This window comes from Talpa europaea (genome assembly GCF_964194135.1).
Source record: "Talpa europaea genome assembly, chromosome: 7".
NCBI classification, from domain to species: Eukaryota; Metazoa; Chordata; class Mammalia; order Eulipotyphla; family Talpidae; genus Talpa; species Talpa europaea.
The window spans coordinates 74,296,206-74,315,177 of record NC_140074.1 but is presented as its reverse complement, the minus strand read 5'-3'; the positions used below and the strand labels follow the sequence as shown (position 1 = coordinate 74,315,177).

The following is an 18,972-nucleotide window of genomic DNA, read 5'->3' as shown; positions in this document are numbered from 1 at the left end:
GGCTTGGCCTTCAGCCGGGCTGCTTTGAGGTGGGGAAAGGAGGGAGAACGACTCGGGGTACCCGGTGCGGCGCTGAACCCTTGGAGATCGTGGGCTGGGCCAGGCCGGCGAGCCTCAGGGCGGCGGCGGGCATCGGTTAGACCCCTGGGTCGCCGTCGAACGTGGCCCGTTCTGGTGGACGAGGCCGTCTGGCCCCCCTCGCCCGACTCTGGCTCGGGGCCTGCGGCAAACAACCTTTAGCAGCTGCAGGCTTTTGCTCACGGCCACGAGCGAGGAGGCACAGCCCTGGCCCTGCCTGCCTTGTGGCGCCGGTGTGGGCCTGGCCCAGTCCACGTTCTGTCCCAGGAGATCCTGACCCTTCTTGTGCTTAGTCGTGCCACGTGACCGCATACCGGGGTCTGGAGAGGCGGTAGGGGAGGTGGGTAGCAGGGGCCAAGTGTGGGGACAGCTGAGCGCTGGGGGTACTCCTACCCGCCTCCTGGGAAAGCTTTTCAAAAAGACTTCAAGAAGGGTTGTAGGGTGTAGTTCTCACCTGCCTTTACAATAGTGGAGAACAAAAGTGGGGTACTCTTGGGGATACCCTTAGCCTACTTGGGTTAGTTTGCCCTGAAAAACAGATTTCTTTGGGTCTTTTTTTTTTTTTTTGGTAAGTAACAAGAACCAACAATTTACTAGTTGTTGCATTAAGAATCCACCTTCATCAGCACCTGAATTATTGTGCTCTTACAGTGAAATCTGTTCCAATTTCTATATCGTGTCAGCCTGTTTTTCGTTTTGATGACGGGGTCAAATGCCTCCACTCTTTGATAAGTTCTTGGCCTGTTTCTTCACCCACATCCTTAGCCTTCCATAAGTCTGTTGGGAATATTTGAGAAGACTATTTAAATGTTTTTACTTCACCACATACTATAATGTCACAGAAGATGGCTTTTTAGAATGATGGTTCTAATCAGATATTCATTTCCGCGCCCCCCTTCCTAGGTTTTTGCAACATGAATCCTTTACTTCTCCTGACTGCCCTTTGCTTGGGAATAAGCTCAGCTTCTCCAAAATTTGATCAGACTTTAGATGCACAATGGTCCCAGTGGAAGTCAACTCATAGGAGACTCTATGGCATGGTTGGTAACATCTGAAAACAACCCACAATGACCCATTCAGAGGATGGTCTAATGGGAATTTAAAGATTTATTTATACATACAAGAACTGGGGTACAGGCCAGAGGTGTAGTGGGTGAGAGGATTCACCAAAGACAGCGTGGGGAACAGAACAGGCAGATTGTTGGAAATACAATGTTGTGGGGGGAAGCAGCAGGCAAGTAAGAAGTCTTCTGCGCCATGTGGGTTGCTCCCTGGCCAGGGAGTACTCCTGCAGTGGCTGTGGATAGCCTCATAGGTTGCGTCTTAACGCCACCAAGGAGGCCCCTCTAATGGGAATTTATAGCAGAGCATAGCTTCTGGAAGGCAGCACTCATCAACCTTACAACTTCACGGCACTGTTGGGTGGGTGCTGGAGAACAGCTCACAGATAAATAGTCTTCCCTACCCATGGTGTTTCTCTTTCTCTTTCTTCGAACCCATTTGGTGAAGGTGAGTTGGTTTTACATTTTTGTCTCTAGAGTGAAGAAGGATGGAGAAGAGCAGTGTGGGAGAAAAATATGAAAATGATTGAACTGCACAATCGGGAATACAGCCTAGGGAATCATGGCTTCACAATGGCCATGAATTCCTTTGGTGACATGGTGAGTATGACATGGATTGCTGTGCTTTTTGTATGCCTCTCTACAGTACTGTACCAAATAATTTCTTGATTTTTCAACATTTTGCTTACTTTTTCTTAAAGACCAATGAAGAATTCAAGCAGGTGATGAATGGCTTTCAAAAGAAGAAACAAAAGAAGATGGGGAAAATGTTCCAATCACCTTTCTTGCTTGAAGTCCCCAAATCTGTGGACTGGAGAAAGAAAGGCTATGTAACTCCTGTAAAGAATCAGGTATTCTATCAGTTCATTCTATCATTTGTACCAAGTATGGTGGTATTCAAGTTCAGATCTACTGGCTCCAATAGGAAAATCAAAAAGGCATGATGGAGTGACATGCAGTTTACTAGGTTTTGTTAAATCCAGGTACATGGACTATTATATTAGTCTTTGTGTCTTCTCTTGTAAACTGACAGCTTTTTTATTTTTAGGGCCAGTGTGGTTCTTGTTGGGCCTTTAGTGCAACTGGTTCCCTTGAAGGACAGATGTTCCAGAAAACTGGAAAACTTGTTTCATTGAGTGAACAGAATCTGGTGGACTGTTCACGGTCGCAAGGCAATGAAGGCTGCAATGGTGGTCTAATGGATTATGCCTTCCAGTATATTAAGGAAAATGGAGGGCTGGACTCAGAAGACTCCTATCCATATCTTGCAAAGGTAAATGGAGCTCCATTTGTCATTTCAGCTCTCCTTTTGAAAGTTGAGTGGGTTGAAAGTTTAGAGCTAACAAACACCTTATTCAACATTCACATTTTTAGATGAAACTGTTATAACTCATTATCAGCATTTGCAGTTTCTGATAAGTTCATTAACCAATAGTTGTTTTGATTTCTGTTTAATACGGAGAATATATGAACCATTCAGCATAATGCAAATTTACCCATAGTGGGACATTTCTTATGGTCTCACTGAAGAAATATCTGCTAATTTTTCCAAGTTCCAAACCAACTAGTAGCATTTTGCTTATAATAAATCTGACTTTGTTAGAAGTCATTAAGATACAAACTTCTGAGTCTTAGGGTCCTAGAACTCATATTCCCCAGGTTGTAACTGGCAGTAATCAAGTCTCTTTCCTGATACCTTTGAAGGACTCAGATACTTGTAAATACAAGCCTGAGTTTTCTGCTGCCAATGACACTGGCTACGTGGATATCCCAAATCGGGAGAAGACCCTTATGAAGGCAGTGGCTACTGTGGGGCCTATCTCTGTTGCTATTGATGCAAGCCATTCGTCCTTCCAGTTCTATAAATCAGGTGGGTGTTTATTACTGAAATTCAGGCAGCAAAATTGGAACACAACACCATGATAGACTTTTTGATAGAGAACCCTGCTTTCAAGGACTGTAGGACTTTGAGTGTGCATTCACCATAAGGATGTTTCCATTTGACATGCTGCAAGCATTTATCATGCTGACAAACTTCATAATTAGTTCTCAATGGCTATGTAATTAATTCCAAAGATACAATCTAGTTTACATAAGTATTCTAGTGTTGGATGTCTATTTCAAAATATTTTTACCATTATAATTCTACTATAGAGAACCCTGTGGCTCAAGTATTTTGTTTTGTGCTCAACTATCCTTAGTTGAAGTCAATTCTAAGAGTATAAAAGGATTATGCTAATTACTATATTGTAGCTGAGTATCTCACCTCACTTTAGCCTTCATGCCAATAGATCATGTTATTGCAAGTCTTTTAAAGTAGAAGATATCTTCAGCTGATATTTGATAAGTATGATTTAACTGAACTTTATTTCTATTGAGTTGAGTTTGGCTTTTTCCTTTTTTATCTACAATTTTATATTTTATATATTTTTTTTAAGATTTTATTTATTTATACAAGAGCTGGGGTATAGGCCAGAAGTGCGGGAGGGTGAGAGGATTCACCAGAGACAGAGCGGGAAGCAGAACAGGCAGCCGGACCGAAAGCACTGCTGAGGGGAGCAGCGGGCACAGCAGGAGACGTCTGCCATGCCATATGGGTATCTCCCTGGCTGGCCGGGGATCCACCGGCACTGCAGAGGCTGTGGACAGCTTCACAGTGCCACACTCAACCTGCTGCGCCACCAGGGAGGCCCAACAATTATATTTTTTTAGTCTTGAAATTTGTTTATGACAGTGACTGGCTTGTGAGATACATATCTTAGGCAGGTTATTGTCACATGTCACTTGGTGCACCTGACTTCAATATTGAATTTTACTCTCCCAGGTATTTATTATGAACCAAGTTGCAGCAGCGAAGACCTGGATCATGGTGTTCTGGTGGTTGGCTATGGCGTTGAAGGAACAGATTCAAATAACAATAAATTCTGGATTGTCAAGAACAGGTATAAAATTCCAGATTTGTTGTAAAGGATTACTGGTTTAGAATCAGTATATTTTTTCAAGTCACAAAAGCTCAGTTTTGAAACGCTAGAAATCATCTTCTTACTTAACGTAAACTCGGAAGTACTGATGTTTGATTATAAATTGTGTAGCAAGCTTGTGAGGTTATTTTTTATTTGTAGCTTTATATTCCTAATTTCTGAAAATTGTCTTAGAAACACACTTGGCCCCAAGATTTTGTATCTGGGGTTAGGGAATGGTTTCCTTTTTTTGTCTCCAGTTTCTCAAAATGGTTACATGAGCAGAAGTTGGAAAGATTGTGCAAGTAGCCTTTCTGCATCTTTATCACCGGGAACCACGCTATTGTGTTCACTTCCCAAGTTTCAGAGGCCATGAGGATTGTCAGAATCAGTTTCACAGTTCTTTAGTTAAGATAGCCTGTAGAGACAGACTACTATTCTGGAATCCAAGTTTTGCCTCAATTTCCTGTCAAAAAGTTAAGAACCTAGAAGAATTAATATAAGTATGTGTAACAGTAGTTAGAAGAATGTTTGATAGCTGGTAAGCACCATTTTATTGTGAATGAAGCTCATGTTTCTTGCTTGTTTAGATGACATGGAATGTGCTTTTCTTTCAGTTGGGGTACAGAATGGGGTGATAATGGCTATGTAAAAATGACCAAAGATAAAAACAACCACTGTGGAATTGCTTCAGCAGCCAGCTATCCCACTGTGTGAGCTGATGGATGGTGATTATAGAGGAATTGAGCCCAGCATATCTGGAAGAATTTTCTTAAAACTGACCCAGCCCTTACTGTATAAGATAAAACACTTGAATCATTGAGGATCCAAGTTGTGATTTGAATTCTGTGACATTTTTGTAAGGGTAAAATGTTTTCACTACTTTAATCACTGTTAAAAATAGCTTTATAATGTTGAATACTGATCGTTTCATTCTGAGACTTTTGAATTTTCATTTTTAAAAGGATGTATAAAACTTTACCTCTAAAATAAATTTTAATTCTGTATGTAGAGGTGGAATGTCTTTTTGACTTCAATACGTTAACTTTAGTGTAGGTGGGGTATATAATTAGGCTATGTGTAAAGACATAACTGAAAGTGGTGTTTTAGGAGGAACACTGGATTTTCTAGTTCTAAATATACAGATTTTATGTCAGTGTAACACTTGATAGTCTGGAAAGGCAAGAATAAACCTTAAGAAAAGCAATTCACTTTTTAGAAAAGTGAATATGCCTACAAATTCCTAAGTTTTAAACACCAGAAAAGGAGATCCTTTTCCTTTGACTCAATAAAGTTATTACCTAATATATGGCTAGGTGATGAAAGTCTCAAGAGTCATTTACTCTAGAGCATTTCCTTGACTCATTTATGAAGAACATACGACTATTTTGCACTTGAATGAGGATCAGACAGAAGTGGATTGTTAAGACTTGTCTGGCATTCCACTTGACTCTTCTAGGAAAAGCCTCATTTCTACCTATGATGGCAAAATTAAATGATTGTGATTAACAAAATATAAGGGTGCTTGGTAGAAACTGAAGTGTGTTCAAGATACTTAAAAGATATGTAGCTGGGCTGTGAAAATAGTTCTTTCACCTCAGAAAATGGGTGAGAGATTACTATGCCAAATTTAGGCTTAGCCACCTAATCCTTGAATTAAAAACACATTTAGAATGGAACAAAGCTGCCTGAGCATGTAGGTTAACACAGGTAGTAAATAGAAATAAAACCATATATTTGCATATTTAAAAGGCTAGAAGGAAATTTGCCAGACTTATGGGTGAATTATGAGTATTTTCTTTAACCTGTTACACAGAAAACAAGTTTTTGTTAGAAAAAAAATTGAAAATATATCCATATTCTTCATGTTAAAGAAGAGGTGTATATTTAAAAATCTTAAGTTCCCAGTCATAAAATATAAGGAATAAGCAAGTAAAAGATTTACCCTATCCTTAATCCATTATGAAGGAAATGAGAGAAGACTGGAAGACAACTGCAATCTTATATCCTACAGAAATTCCAATTGCCTTTGTTCATAGCCATCTGCGGAATAGATAATCTATTATCAAATTCAGTCTGAATAATCTAAGAGGGTTCCTTCATCCCGCTTTGCAGCAGCAGGTTTACCAGTGCTATCCACAGAATCCAGGAAAATCTCAAGACTAAGGAAACATCTAGGTGGGAAGGCTTTTTGCTGAAACAATAAAGTTTGAATACTGTCAGATCAGACCTACTCCCAATATCAAGCTATTGATATTTGAAGTTTTTATATCTCTCAAAGACCCTTAAACTGGTGAAAAGCTCTAGACCACATCTATCATCTAAAAGCATTTTTCAGAACCAATAGATTTGAAATTGCTCACAAAAAAAAAAAAAGAATGTGAAGAACAGACCTAAGTACTCATATTCTTATAGTCCAGACAGCTAAAGAATTCCTTATCCTTAAATTGCAAAGGAAGCAAAAGATGAAACTAGATATAATTCAACAAATTATGAGGGAGGAACTTGTTTAAGTGGATCTATAGCTATAGCACTTGGTACAATTTTTGTTAGGGAGGGATAGGGTCCGAGAAATTAGGAAACATCCATTTATAGCATGTATTTCAGTCACTATTTCCAAGGTATATTTGCAAAAGCTTTTTAAGTATTGTCCTGCCTATTTCTATTGATGGTTTATTATTGATGAAAGTTGCAGCAATAAGATGACATGTGTGATCACATTTGAAATTGATGGTTTTCTAAACTCAAATTGCCTTTTGACTAATGTCTAAAAAGGAAAGTTTTTGAGATGAAAAGCAAATATTGATGACTGATTATGTGCCTGTGTGTGGTGTGTCATCACTTTAAACACTGGATTTTACATGTTCATGATAATCTTTATTTTTAAATAAGAAACTTACTAAAAGCTGCACCATGTCTCTACTACATTTTGGAATTTGTAATATATATATTTGCTCAAATATTCATTGGGCACCCAGTTCATGAACATTTCATGAACTTGATGGCTCATGTTTAATCTCATTGTATGCCGAGCTCCAGTAGCAAGCTAAAACCAACTTTGCAAAATGATGGAATTCACAGAGGATGGAATGACTGCCCCAAAATCCTACGGTCTGCACTGTGATTCACCCATAGTGACCTGCCAAAGGCTCCATATGTCAATAGCATCTCTCTACCACTGACATCTACTGGATCCCAAATGACAGAGCAGGCTGGACAGATTGAAAAGCCTTTTCTTGTTCTGGGCCCTATTCAATACTGGGTATTGGGTTACTCAGTAAATGGGCCAGAGTAGCATACTAAGATGAATACATTTCTGCAAGATCCAAAGAGAAGGTACAAATTGTGCCTTGTTGGATTTAAAGGTGATCAGAAGCAGCAACTTGGTCTTTCTCTTCAAAGGGATATCTCAACATGACCAACATCACTGGACGTGTAGAGATTTCACTGAGGTGGAAGTCCCCTGAATTTTTGTGGGGTTTAATTCCCGCTTTCTGATATGAAACTATTTTACCAGTATGTTAAGAGTAATTGCTATTTTTTGCATTTTGCATAATGACATCATTATAATGAACCACTGTGATATGGAAGGAAGACAATCCATGATTCATACAGACTAAATTACGATGTAGGGCTGCAGAGTTGTTACACCCCTGAAGTTGTACAGTGAAGATGTATTTTTGGCATTACCAGCTGAAAATAAACTGCTTCTGGTAGTCTTTACCTATAGAATAAAACATTTGCGAGATTAATAGCTGCATACCAGGGACCAGGGAATGTGTTAACATACTAGAATACCTGGTTAAGTTTGTGGTAATTAACTATTGTTCCCCAAGATCCATTTTCACAGACCAACAGAAAGGGTTCACAGAAAGGGTTTCACAGACCAACAGAAAGGTTCTCTGGTGGCCCAAAGGGTTGAGGTGCAACCTATGAACCTGTCTGCAGCCACTGTAGCACAAGTTCCATCCCTGCCCAGGGAGCTGCCTGCATGGTGCAGCATGACCACTCCTGACTTGCCCGCTGCTCCCCTCAGCAGTGTATTTCAGTCAGTCTGCCTATTCTGTTCCCCAGTCTGTCTCTGGTGAATCCTCTTACCCCCACACCTCTGGCCTGTGACCCAGTTCTTATATGCATAAATAAATCTTTTTATTTTTAATTAATTATTTATTTATTTTTATACAAGCACCGGGTACAGTCAGAAGCGTGGGAGGGTGAGAGAATCCACCAGAGCCAGAGCAGGGAACAGAACAGCACTCTGATGAAGAAATACACTGCTGAGGGGAGCAGCGGGCGTGGCAGGAGAGGTCTGAGAGCCATGTGGGACCCTCCCCAGCGACCGGGGATTGAACTGGCGCTGCAGAGGCTGTGGGCAGCTTTGCAACCCAGCATTCAACCGCTGCGCCACCATGGGAGGCCCATAAATAAATAAATCTTTTAAAAAAAAAAGAAAGGGTTCAATGGGGGTACTGTGGAAATCAGCATCCTTCAAGTCCTTAATAGTGGTACTAATTGCTGTAGTTTCTTCAGAAATACATCATTTGTTTGAGGCAGTTCTAGGGGCCTCCACTTGGTCTTTTTTTTTTTTTTTCCACTTTTTTTTTTTTTACTTTTTTTTTTCACTTTTTTTTTCACTTTTTTTTTTAATTTATAAATTTTATTTTTATATTCCCCATACAATTGCAACCCCCTTATTTTAACCACAATTCCTCCCCTCCCTGCCCCCCACCCCCCATAGAGTGTCTCTGGTTCATAGTTGTTTGTTGATTTTGATTTTTACTTTCTTATAGTTATTCTTTTTCCTGGTCCCTTATTTAAGTTTTCTAGACTCCTGCTATGAGTGAGACCATCCGGTATTTTTCTTCTTCTTTCTGGCTTATTTCGCTGAGCATGATCCCTTCCAGCGCCATCCATGTTGCTGCAAATTGCATGTGTTTATTTTTTTTTGAATGCTGAGTAATATGCCATGGTGTATATGTACCACATCTTCTTGATCCAGTCATCTATTTTGGAGCATTTGGGCTGTTTCCAAAGCTTAGCTATTGTAAACAGTGCTGCTATAAACATAGGGGTGCAGGTGCTCTTTGGAATTGATGTTTCTGTGTCCTTTGGGTAAATACCTAGGAGTGGAATTGCTGGATCATATGGAAGCTCTATGTTTAGTAGATCCAGAAATCTCCACACAGCTCTCCATAGTGGCTGGACCAGTTTGTACTCCCACCAACAGTGCAGTAGAGTTCCTTTTTCTCCACATTCTCGCCAACATTTGTTGTTGCTAGTTTTTTTAATATGTGCCATTCTCACTGGTGTAAGATGGTATCTCATGGTAGTTTTGATTTGCATTTCCCTGATTACAAGTGATGTTGAACACTTTTTCATATGCCTGTTGGCCATTTGCATTTCCTCTTTAGAGAAGTTTCTTTTTAGCTCTTCTGCCCATTTTTTGACAGGATTATTTTCTTTGTTTTTGTTGAGTCTCATCAGCTCTTTGTAGATTTTTGTGATCAGTCCTTTATCATTAGTGTTGTGTGCAAAAATGTTCTCCTGGTCGGTGGGGTTTCTCTTTGTTTTTTGTTATTGTGGCTTTTTCTGTGCAGAAGCTCTTTAATTTGATGTAGTTCCAGCTGTTTATCTTCGTCTTCACTATCACTGCTTTGGGTGATGTGTCTGTAAATATGTCTTTGAGGTGCATGTCCTGTAGTGTTTCGCCTATATTTCCTTCTATGTATTTTATGGTTTCAGGTCTTATGTCTAGTTCTTTAATCCATTTTGAGTTGGTTTTTGTGTATGGTGTGAGGTAGTAGTCAAGCTTCATTCTTTTGCATGTAGCAACCCAGTTTTCCCAGCACCATTTATTGAACAAACTTTCTTTGTTCCAATGCATATTCTTTGCTCCTTTGTCAAAGATTAGTTGACCATAAATCTGTGGGTTTATTTCTGGATTTTCTATTGGATTCCATTGGTCTGTGTGTCTGTTCTTGTTCCAATACCATGCAGTTTTGATGATTATGGCTTTGTAGTATAGTTTGAAGCCTGGGAGTGTGATGCCCCCATTCCCTTTTTGTTTTTTTCAGGAGAGCTTTGGCTATTTAGGGTTTTAGGTGATTCCATATGAATTTCATCAATAATTGTTCTATTTCTTTGAAGAATGACATTGAAATTTTTACTGGAATAGCATTGAATCTGCATATTGCTTTTGGCAGGATGGCCATTTTAATAAAGATTATTCTTCCAATCCATGAGCAGGGGATGTCTTTCCATTTCTTTGTGTCTTCTTCTATTTCTTTTAACAGTGTTATATAGTTTTCTTTGTATAGATCTTTTACCTCTTTTGTTAGATTTATTCCCAAGTATTTGATTTTTTTTGTTTCGATAATAAAAGGATTGGTTGTTTTGATTTCTTCTTCTTCATATTTATTGTCTGTGTATAGGAAGGCTACTGACTTTTGCGTGTTGATTTTGTATCCTGCCACTTTTCTGAACTGATTGATGAGTTGAATTAGTTTTTCTGTGGAGTTTTTGGGGTTCTCTATATATATTATATCATCTGCAAATAGTGATAGTTTGACTTCTTCTTTTCCTATTTGGATTCCTTGGATGTCTTTCTCTTGTCTTATTGCTCTGGCTAGGACTTCCAGTATTATATTGAAAAGCAGTGGTTAGAGTTGACAACCTTGTCTTGTTCCAGATCTTAATGGAAATGCTTTCAGCTTTTCACCATGGAGAATGATACTGGCTGTTGGCTTGTCATATATGGCCTTTATGATGTTGAGTTATGTTCCTTGTATCCCAAGAATTTCAAGGACTTTTATCATGAATGGGTGTTGCACTTTGTCGAAAGCTTTCTCAGCATCTATTGATATTATCATATGGTTTTTATATTTCTTTTTGTTGATGTGTTGGATAATGTTGATTGATTTTCAGGTGTTGAACCATGCTTGTGTCCCTGGAATGAATCCTACTTGGACGTGGTGAATTATCTTATGGATACATTGTTGGATTCCGATAGCTAAAATTTTATTGAGGATTTTTGCATCAGTGTTCATTAGGGAGATTGGCCTGTAGTTTCCTTTTTTTGTGTTGTCCTTGTTCGGTTTTGGTATTAGTGTAATGTTGGCTTCATAGAACGTGTTTGGTATTGTTCCTTCTCAATTTTTGGAAGAGTTTGTGAAAGATAGGCACTAATTCGTTTCTGAATGTTTGGTAGAATTCATTTGTAAATCCATCAGGTCCTAGACTTTTGTTTTTGGTGAGGTTTTTGATTACCATTTCAATTTTGCTGCTTGTAATTGGTCTGTTTAGGTGTTCTATTTCTTCTTTATCTAGCTTTGGGTGATTGTAGAGTTGTAGGAATTTGTCCATCTCCTCTAGATTGTTGAACTTGTTTCCATATAACTGTTCATAGTAGTTACTGATTATTCTTTTGATTTCTGCTGTGTCCATTGTGATTTCTCCTCTTTCATTGATGATCCTGTTTATTTGTGCTTTCTTCCTTTTTTCCTTTGTGAGCCTGGCTAGGGGTTTGTCTATTTTATATATTTTTTCAAAGAACCAGCTCTTGGTTTCATTGATCTTTTGGATTGTTTTTTCAGTTTTGATTTCATTTATTTCTACTTTGGTTTTTATTATTTCTTTTCTTCTACTGGTTTTGGGGTTTTTTTGTTGTTCTTTTTCTAGATCTTTGAGCTTCGAGATTAGGTTGTTTCTTTGAGTTATTTCTTGTTTATTGATGTGAGCCTCTATTGCTATATACTTTCCTCTTATTACTGCTTTTGCTGCATCCCATACATTTAGGAAATTGGTGTCCTCCTTGTCATTCAATTCAAAGAATTTTTTAATTGCTTCTTTGATCTCCTTGTTAGTCCAGTGGTCTTCCAGAAATGTGGTTTTCAATCTCCATAAGGTAGGAGAGTTCCTTGCCTTCTTTTTATGGTTTATTTATAGTTTGATGCCTTCATGGTCAGAAAAGATGGTTGGTATGATTTCAATCTTGGTGTATACTGTTGATGTTTGTCTTGTGTCCCAGTATGTGATTGATCCTGGAGAATGATCCATGTGCACTTGAGAAAAATGTGTACTCAGATTTTTTTGGATTTAGTGTTCTATAGATGTCTGTTAAGCCCAAGTGCTCTGGATCCTTATTTAGAGCTTTAGTGTCTTTACTTATTTTTTGTCTCGTTGATCTATCCATTGTTGATAGTGGTGTGTTCAAGTCTCCCACTACGTATGTGTTTTCTCTGATGTCTGTTTTCAGAGATGACAATAGTTGTCTGATATATTTTGGTGCTCCTTCATTGGGTGAATATATGTTAATGAGTGTTATTTCTTCTTTAAGTATTGTCCCCTTGATCATAATGTAGTGATCGTTGGGGTCTCTTTTTATCTTTTTGAGTTTGAAATATGTTTTATCTGATATAAATATAGCTGTTCCTGCTTTCTTTTTTGGTCCATTTGCTTGTGGAATTGTTTTCCATCCTTTAACTTTGAGTCTATTTTTATCTTTTGTAGCTAAATGTGTTTCCTGGAGACAGCAAAAGGTTGGATTTTGTTTCTTAATCCAGGTGGCAACTCTGTGTCTTTTTATTGAAGAGTTTAGTCCATTTACATTTAGAGTTAATATTGATATGTTAGCATCTGTATTTGCCATTGTGTTTGTCTTTCCTTTGATTTTATTTATTTATTCTTTTAATAACTTTTTTTTTGGCCTTCTTTCGTTGTTATTCGTCCCTCTGAGGTTCTGGCTTTAGGACTCCTTGTAGTATTTTTTGGAGTGGGGGTTTAGTTGTAATGAAATTCCAGAGTTTCTGTTTGTCTGGGAAGGTCCTTATTCTTTCTTCATAGAGGAAGGAGAGCTTTGTAGGATAGAGTATTCTTGGTTGGCATCTGTTTTCTCGGAGTCTGTTGACTATGTCCCTCCACTCTCTCCTTGCCCGTAGTGTTTCTTCAGAGAAGTCTGATGTCAGCCTGATTGGTTTTCCTTTGAATGTTATCTGTTTCTTCCCTCTTGCCAGCTTCATTATTTTTTCCTTGTCCTGGATTCTTGGGAGCTTTACTATTATGTGTCTTGCTGTATCTTTCCTTTCATCATGAAGTTTGGTGTTCTTCTTGCTTCTTGTATATCAATTTTCAGCTCCTTCTTCATGTTTGGGACATTCTCTTCAATTATCTCCTTGAATATTTTCTCTGTTCCTACATCTCTCTCCTCTCTTTCTGGGATTCCTATAACTCTTATGTTTCCTTTCCTCATGGAGTCAGATAGTTCCCGAAGTCTTTCTTTGGTCTTTTTCCTTCGTACTTCTCTTTCCTTTTCTGTTTTGGTTCTTTTTATTTCTGTGTCTTCAAGAGTACTTATTCATTCTTCCATTTCATCTATTCTGCTTTCATTGCTTTTCCCAGAGTTCTTTAGTGCCTCCATTAATTCTTTGATCTGCATTTCTTTTACTTCCCTCTTTAGGGACTCAATTTAATTCTTCTGATCGTTGATTAATTTTCCCTTATCATTGTTTTCCTTTATGACTTCTGTCAGTTTCTTAATCATAGCAATTTTAAATTCTCTTTCTGGAAGGCTCAGAAGTTCTTCCAAGTTACTGTTGTTGCAATCTGGGGGGTGGTTTTCTTTTTGTGGTGTGCTTTTTTCCTGAGGAGTTGCTGGGTTGCGTGTGATTTTTCTACTCCCTACTGTCTGTTTTCTAATTTGCCGTATTCCTTGGGACACTGTGTTGCTGGTACTGGCCGGCATCTTGGGCAAAATTCCCAGCTCACCTCTGGCTCTTCCAGGAGCCATCTGCTGATTTCAAGCAGTCTTTACTGAAGAAAGTTCCCTGTTCTAAAAAGGCGATGCGGGTTCGCACTCCTCTGCGTGCCCGGTCTGCCCTGGCGGTGGGTTCCCGCTCGCCCTCTGGGTTCAGACTGCAGGCCAGAAGGGGCCTGGCGTGGGCAAACTTCCCAGCTCACCTCTGGCTCCTCCAGGAGCCTTCTGCCAGTTTCAAACAGTCTTTACTGAAGAAATGTCCCTGTTCTAAAATGGTGATGCGGGACGCACTCCCTGCGTGCCCAGTGTCCAACTTGGTCTTTTCTACCAAACGCACTCCACAGATCCGGGAACCAATATGAGAATTCTGCCAGTTACTATTCCAATTATCATTTCTGGAACTGGAGATATAATTACATTGGATCCTTTAGAATATGGACTTCCAAAATCCTAAGGGTCAACTCCGTTTACTACCTGGATTCCATAATTTCCTACTGTGGCTTGTGGACCACAGTGATGTTTTGTGTCTCTTGGAATTAAAGTTAATTCAGAGCCAATATCCAGTACTCCCCCTAAAGTCTGATTATTCCTTTTCTCTAATGCACAGCCATCTTGGTAAAGGACTATAGGTTACGTAGGGGAAGCCTGGGTGAAAAGTTACCAGTACATTTTTGGCAGTGCGGTGGGGATCCAGGAATCTAGTCTTCATTTAACATTTGAGGTATCATGTCTGGGGATAATTTAGGGAATTATGAATTTTAAAAAAAGATTTATTTATTTATGCTTACAAGAACTAGGTACAGGTCAGAGGTGTGGGGGGTGAGGATCTACCAGAGACAGAGTGGGGAACAAAACAGGCAGATTGACTGAAATACACAGTTGAGGGGAGCAGCGGGTGAGTCAGGAGAGGTCTGCTGCACCATGTGGGTCACCTCCCTGGCCGGGGATCGAATTCATCCTGCAGTGGCTGTGGGTAGTTTCATAGGTTGGTTGCATCTTAACCCCTTGTGTCACCAGGGAGGCCCTGGGAATTATGATTCTTTGTTTGTTTTTTTTTTAACTTCAAGTTAGAATTTTTTTCATTTGACCAACAATACTTCCACTTCCACAGATAAACTAAGAATGTCAAAGACTGCTGTGTAGTTCTCTTCTAGGAATATCATGATAAGCTGACCAATGTCGTAGGTCTCTGTGAACGATTCTAATTACTGCATTGATCCTGAATGAAATTGTGTAACAAGAAGTACATTGCAATCCTCCATGAATGCTAGGTATGATATTATTATTTTAATTATTATTTTGGGAAGCAGTTTCAGGCTGGAGAAGTAAACTCTAGATCTTGGAATGTTTGGTGACTAGTTGGACCCAGTCCTGAAGCATTTTGAAAAACACTTCCTGTTAAAAATTATAGGGTGGGGAGAGCTATAAAGTCATTCACTCAAAATATATTATCTCAATAATAGCAAGTGCTTACTGGGGCCATCTTGACATGGTAAAAAAATTTAAAAAGTAAAAATTACTGTGTGTGTGTGTGTGTGTGTGTGTGTGTTGGAAAGTGTAAGATCTGGATGAAGGCAAGAGAAGGGGCAGGTGGGAAGATGAGGAAGAAGTGATGGGGAGGGAGAGGTAGGGACCAAGGACAAAGTTCCTGTGATAGCTAACATATATCAACTTGATTAGGCTATGGTGCGCAACAGTTTGGTCAAACACTAGTCTAGGTGTATTTTGTAGAAGTAATTAGCTTCTATACTCAGTTGACTTTGACTAGGGCACAGTTCTCTTTATAATGTGATAGGCCTCATCCAATCAGCACCAAACAGGGACCAATAAAACTTAAGGTGAGGATCATACTCTCTCTAATTTATAACTAGTAGTTAGAATTTGAATTTGTTGATTCTGGTATGATACAGATGGTGAAAATTCCTTTTCCTTACTTTAGTGTATATTCTAATTTTTCTCTTTCAATCCCCCAGTAAAGAAATGGTTCAGTACAATTCCTCAAGTAGATTGTTTATTAAGCTCTCTTCAAAACTGGGTTTGGGGCCAGAAGGTAAATGTTCAAAAGTCAGTGGATGGAATAGCTGTTCTTCTTGGCCAATCATGTCACTTTATAATTAAAGGTTTACTTTAGATACTAGAACTAATCCACATAACTTTGAAAAGAATAAACCCTAATAGATCACTGAAGGAATTAGTGTCATTTTCTCTAAGTCATTTTCTCTAAGACCTTATTGTGGCAGAAGAAACTCGTAGTCATGCCTATGAAATATAATTTGCAATTGAAAAAAATCAAGTTTTAGATTAGTATGAATAATCAGTACAATTTTTAAAATACAGATATTCTAAACACATACATTCTTGTGAGTGCATTTTAAGATGTTCTCAAAAGATGCACATCAGAAATGCTGCTTGAAGGTGATAAAAGGAAACACTTTTGTGTGCTACATTATTGCTATTTAAAAAAATAATTAACCTGCATTATTCTCATGAAGTAACACATTCACAAGTACATATTTCAACAAAAAAATAAGGAATTGGGCCTCCCTGGTGGTGTTAAGGGTAAGATGCAACTTATGAAGCTATCTGCAGCCACTGCAGCACGAGTTCCATCCACGACCAGGGAGCTACCCACCTGGTACAGCAGACTTCTCCCGACTTGCCCGCTGCTCGCCTCAGCAATGTATTTCAGTCAGTCTGCCTGTTCTGTTCCCCACTCTGTCTCTGGGGAATCCTCTAACCCCCCCTCACCTCTGGCCTGTACCCCAGTTCTTGTATGCATAAATAGATAAATCTTTTTTTTTTTTTTAAAAAAAGAATTAGTGAAGGAGAAGAAGAAAGAAAGGTACATGAGACAGACTGTCCTTAGACAATATGCATAAGGACAAGAGTCCAACTGGGGAACTTTATTCTTCTGAGAGACACACTGTCACTGCTTATCTGATCTAGTCATGTACCACACACACTAGGAATTGCCACTGGCCAGTGGCTTCTAATAGCATCCCTGTGAGAGTCGGGAACACAGGACTCTCTGATAGGCTGTTTCAGCTGTCATGACTACAGTCCAGAAGGATAGGAAGGGCTTTTGCTAAGAGCCAAAGGAGAGATGGACAATGAAGGACAGTTCTGACAAGGCAGTTTTAGTAATAATGGAAAATGGGCTCTTCTCTGAGTTCCAGAACATTTACATTTATTCTTTTTACTTCACCTCCTTACTCCCATGCCATCACATACAACTCATATACCAACAGAGGAATAGAAGTGTCCTTTCTTTGTTCTTTCATACTCTTTCCTTTTTCTGAATATTCAGGAACAGCACTAGGTTGCTAATCATACAACACTCAGGGGGATGTTCACTACAGGTAGGAACAAAAAGCAAATCCTTGGCTTTGTATTCTAAGTGCTGCTCTTAAAATTATGTCAAAATATTTTTCTGGGAAGGGACATGAGAGAAATTTCTGGCGTGATGTTAATCTTCTATAGCTTGATAAGGATTTGGGTTATATAAGTGTATGCATCTGTCAAAACTCAAACTGTACACTTAAGATTTGTACATTTCATTATATGAAAATCTTACATTAGAAAAGAAAATGTAAACACATATTGAAGCCTCCCTCATTAATGACATGCATGCTAAAGTATTTAAGAGGAGGTAGTGATATCCGTTATATTTAGTCTGTTGAGTTTATACAGCAATTTTTAAATTTTGGTTATTGTATTTGTCAGTCTTTAATTTCCATTCACTTTCTTTTTATGCTTTTTTATTTCTCTCATTTAATTTTCAATTTTTTTCCAAAATATTTGCAATTGCTTGTTAAAGTTTTTTTTTTATGATATCAGCTTAGAAACCTTTGTCAGATAATTCTAAAATCTGATTTATCTTGGCCTTAGTGTCTGTTCCTTGTCTTTTTTCACTATTGTTATGATTTTCCTGATTATTGGTATGAGTGTATTATTATATCTAAACATTTTGTATGTTATATTATGAGGCTGTGGATCTTAATTTTTTTTTTTTTTTTTTTGCAGTTAAAATAGTACACAGGCCAGCTGGGTGTGTTTGCTCTGCTTCCTGTTGGACTTCTCCAAACCATCCTGGTCAAAATGGAGCACTGACTCACACTGGCTTGTGCAGATGGGTGGGGTCAAGGGTCAGGTCCCTCCATACCCTATTGTCACTGTCTTGGAAAAAGTGGGGCACTGACTCATACTACCTTGTTGCCTCTGAGAGGGGTTATAGGATTAGCTTACTGCTAAAATCCAGTGTCTCCAAGGTGAGAAAGGGAAGAAGTAGGCAAAAGGCTGATTGACACCATTTTGTTACTAAGGGCAAAGGTGGAAGGTCAGCTCTCCACCAGGTCCTAGAGGAATCAGGGGAGGGGTAAAGAAGTGGCATTGCATATGTTCATAAGTTATTCAAACAGAAGACATAATTTCATGTTGAGTCACCGATAAATTTAAACTATTTCTACTACAAGTTCAGTGATGATAATTGCTATAAAGGAAACTTCACTTAGGCTTTAGGACCAACAGTATGCAAGGATAAAATTAGCTTCTCAAATTTAAAATTCTATCATGGCATTGACTTTTTTTTGCTTCAAAGATTTAATTGTTTTTAAAGGTTTATTTATTTATGCATACAAGAACTGAGGTACAGGCCAGAGGTGCCTGAGAGGATTCACCAGAGACAGAGTGGGAAACAGAACAGGCAGATTGAATGAAATACAGTGCTGAGGGGAGCAGCAGGTAATTCAGGAGAGGTCTGCTGCACCATGTGGGCAGCTCCCTGGCCGGCTGGGGATCGAGCTTGTGCTGCAGTGGCTGCAGATAGCTTCACAGGTTGCATCTGAACCCATTGCGCCACCAGGGAGGCCCGGCATTGACTTTTTATAATTGGACATAATAAAAATAAATATATCATGCAGTTATAACAAACATTCACATGGCTGAAATCAAGAGACTGAATATTTCCTATTGATTTGTGTTTTTGTTTTTTTTTTTTTTTTTTTTTTGTCAATTAGGGACTTACTTGGTGGCTTAATAGCTTACAAAGAAAAAAAGTTGGAATGGGCCTCCCCTTCTGGCGCAGCGGTTGAGCGCTGGACTGCGAAGCTGCCCGCAGTCTCTG

At 38.9% G+C, this 18,972-nt stretch overlaps 1 protein-coding gene across 1 annotated transcript; it reads left to right on the top strand.

Moving 5' to 3' along the window:
• Nucleotides 1-992: 992 nt before the first annotated feature.
• On the top strand, nucleotides 993-4,883 carry LOC311173406 (procathepsin L-like; the record flags this gene model as incomplete). Its single annotated transcript, XM_084237343.1, has 7 exons — nucleotides 993-1,118; nucleotides 1,617-1,739; nucleotides 1,841-1,990; nucleotides 2,188-2,412; nucleotides 2,844-3,009; nucleotides 3,964-4,081; nucleotides 4,717-4,883. The coding sequence occupies 7 exons, from the start codon at nucleotides 993-995 to the stop codon at nucleotides 4,814-4,816; spliced, it is 1,008 nt and encodes a 335-aa protein (XP_084093469.1). The 3' UTR covers nucleotides 4,817-4,883.
• Between the last annotated feature and the right edge of the window lie 14,089 nt (nucleotides 4,884-18,972).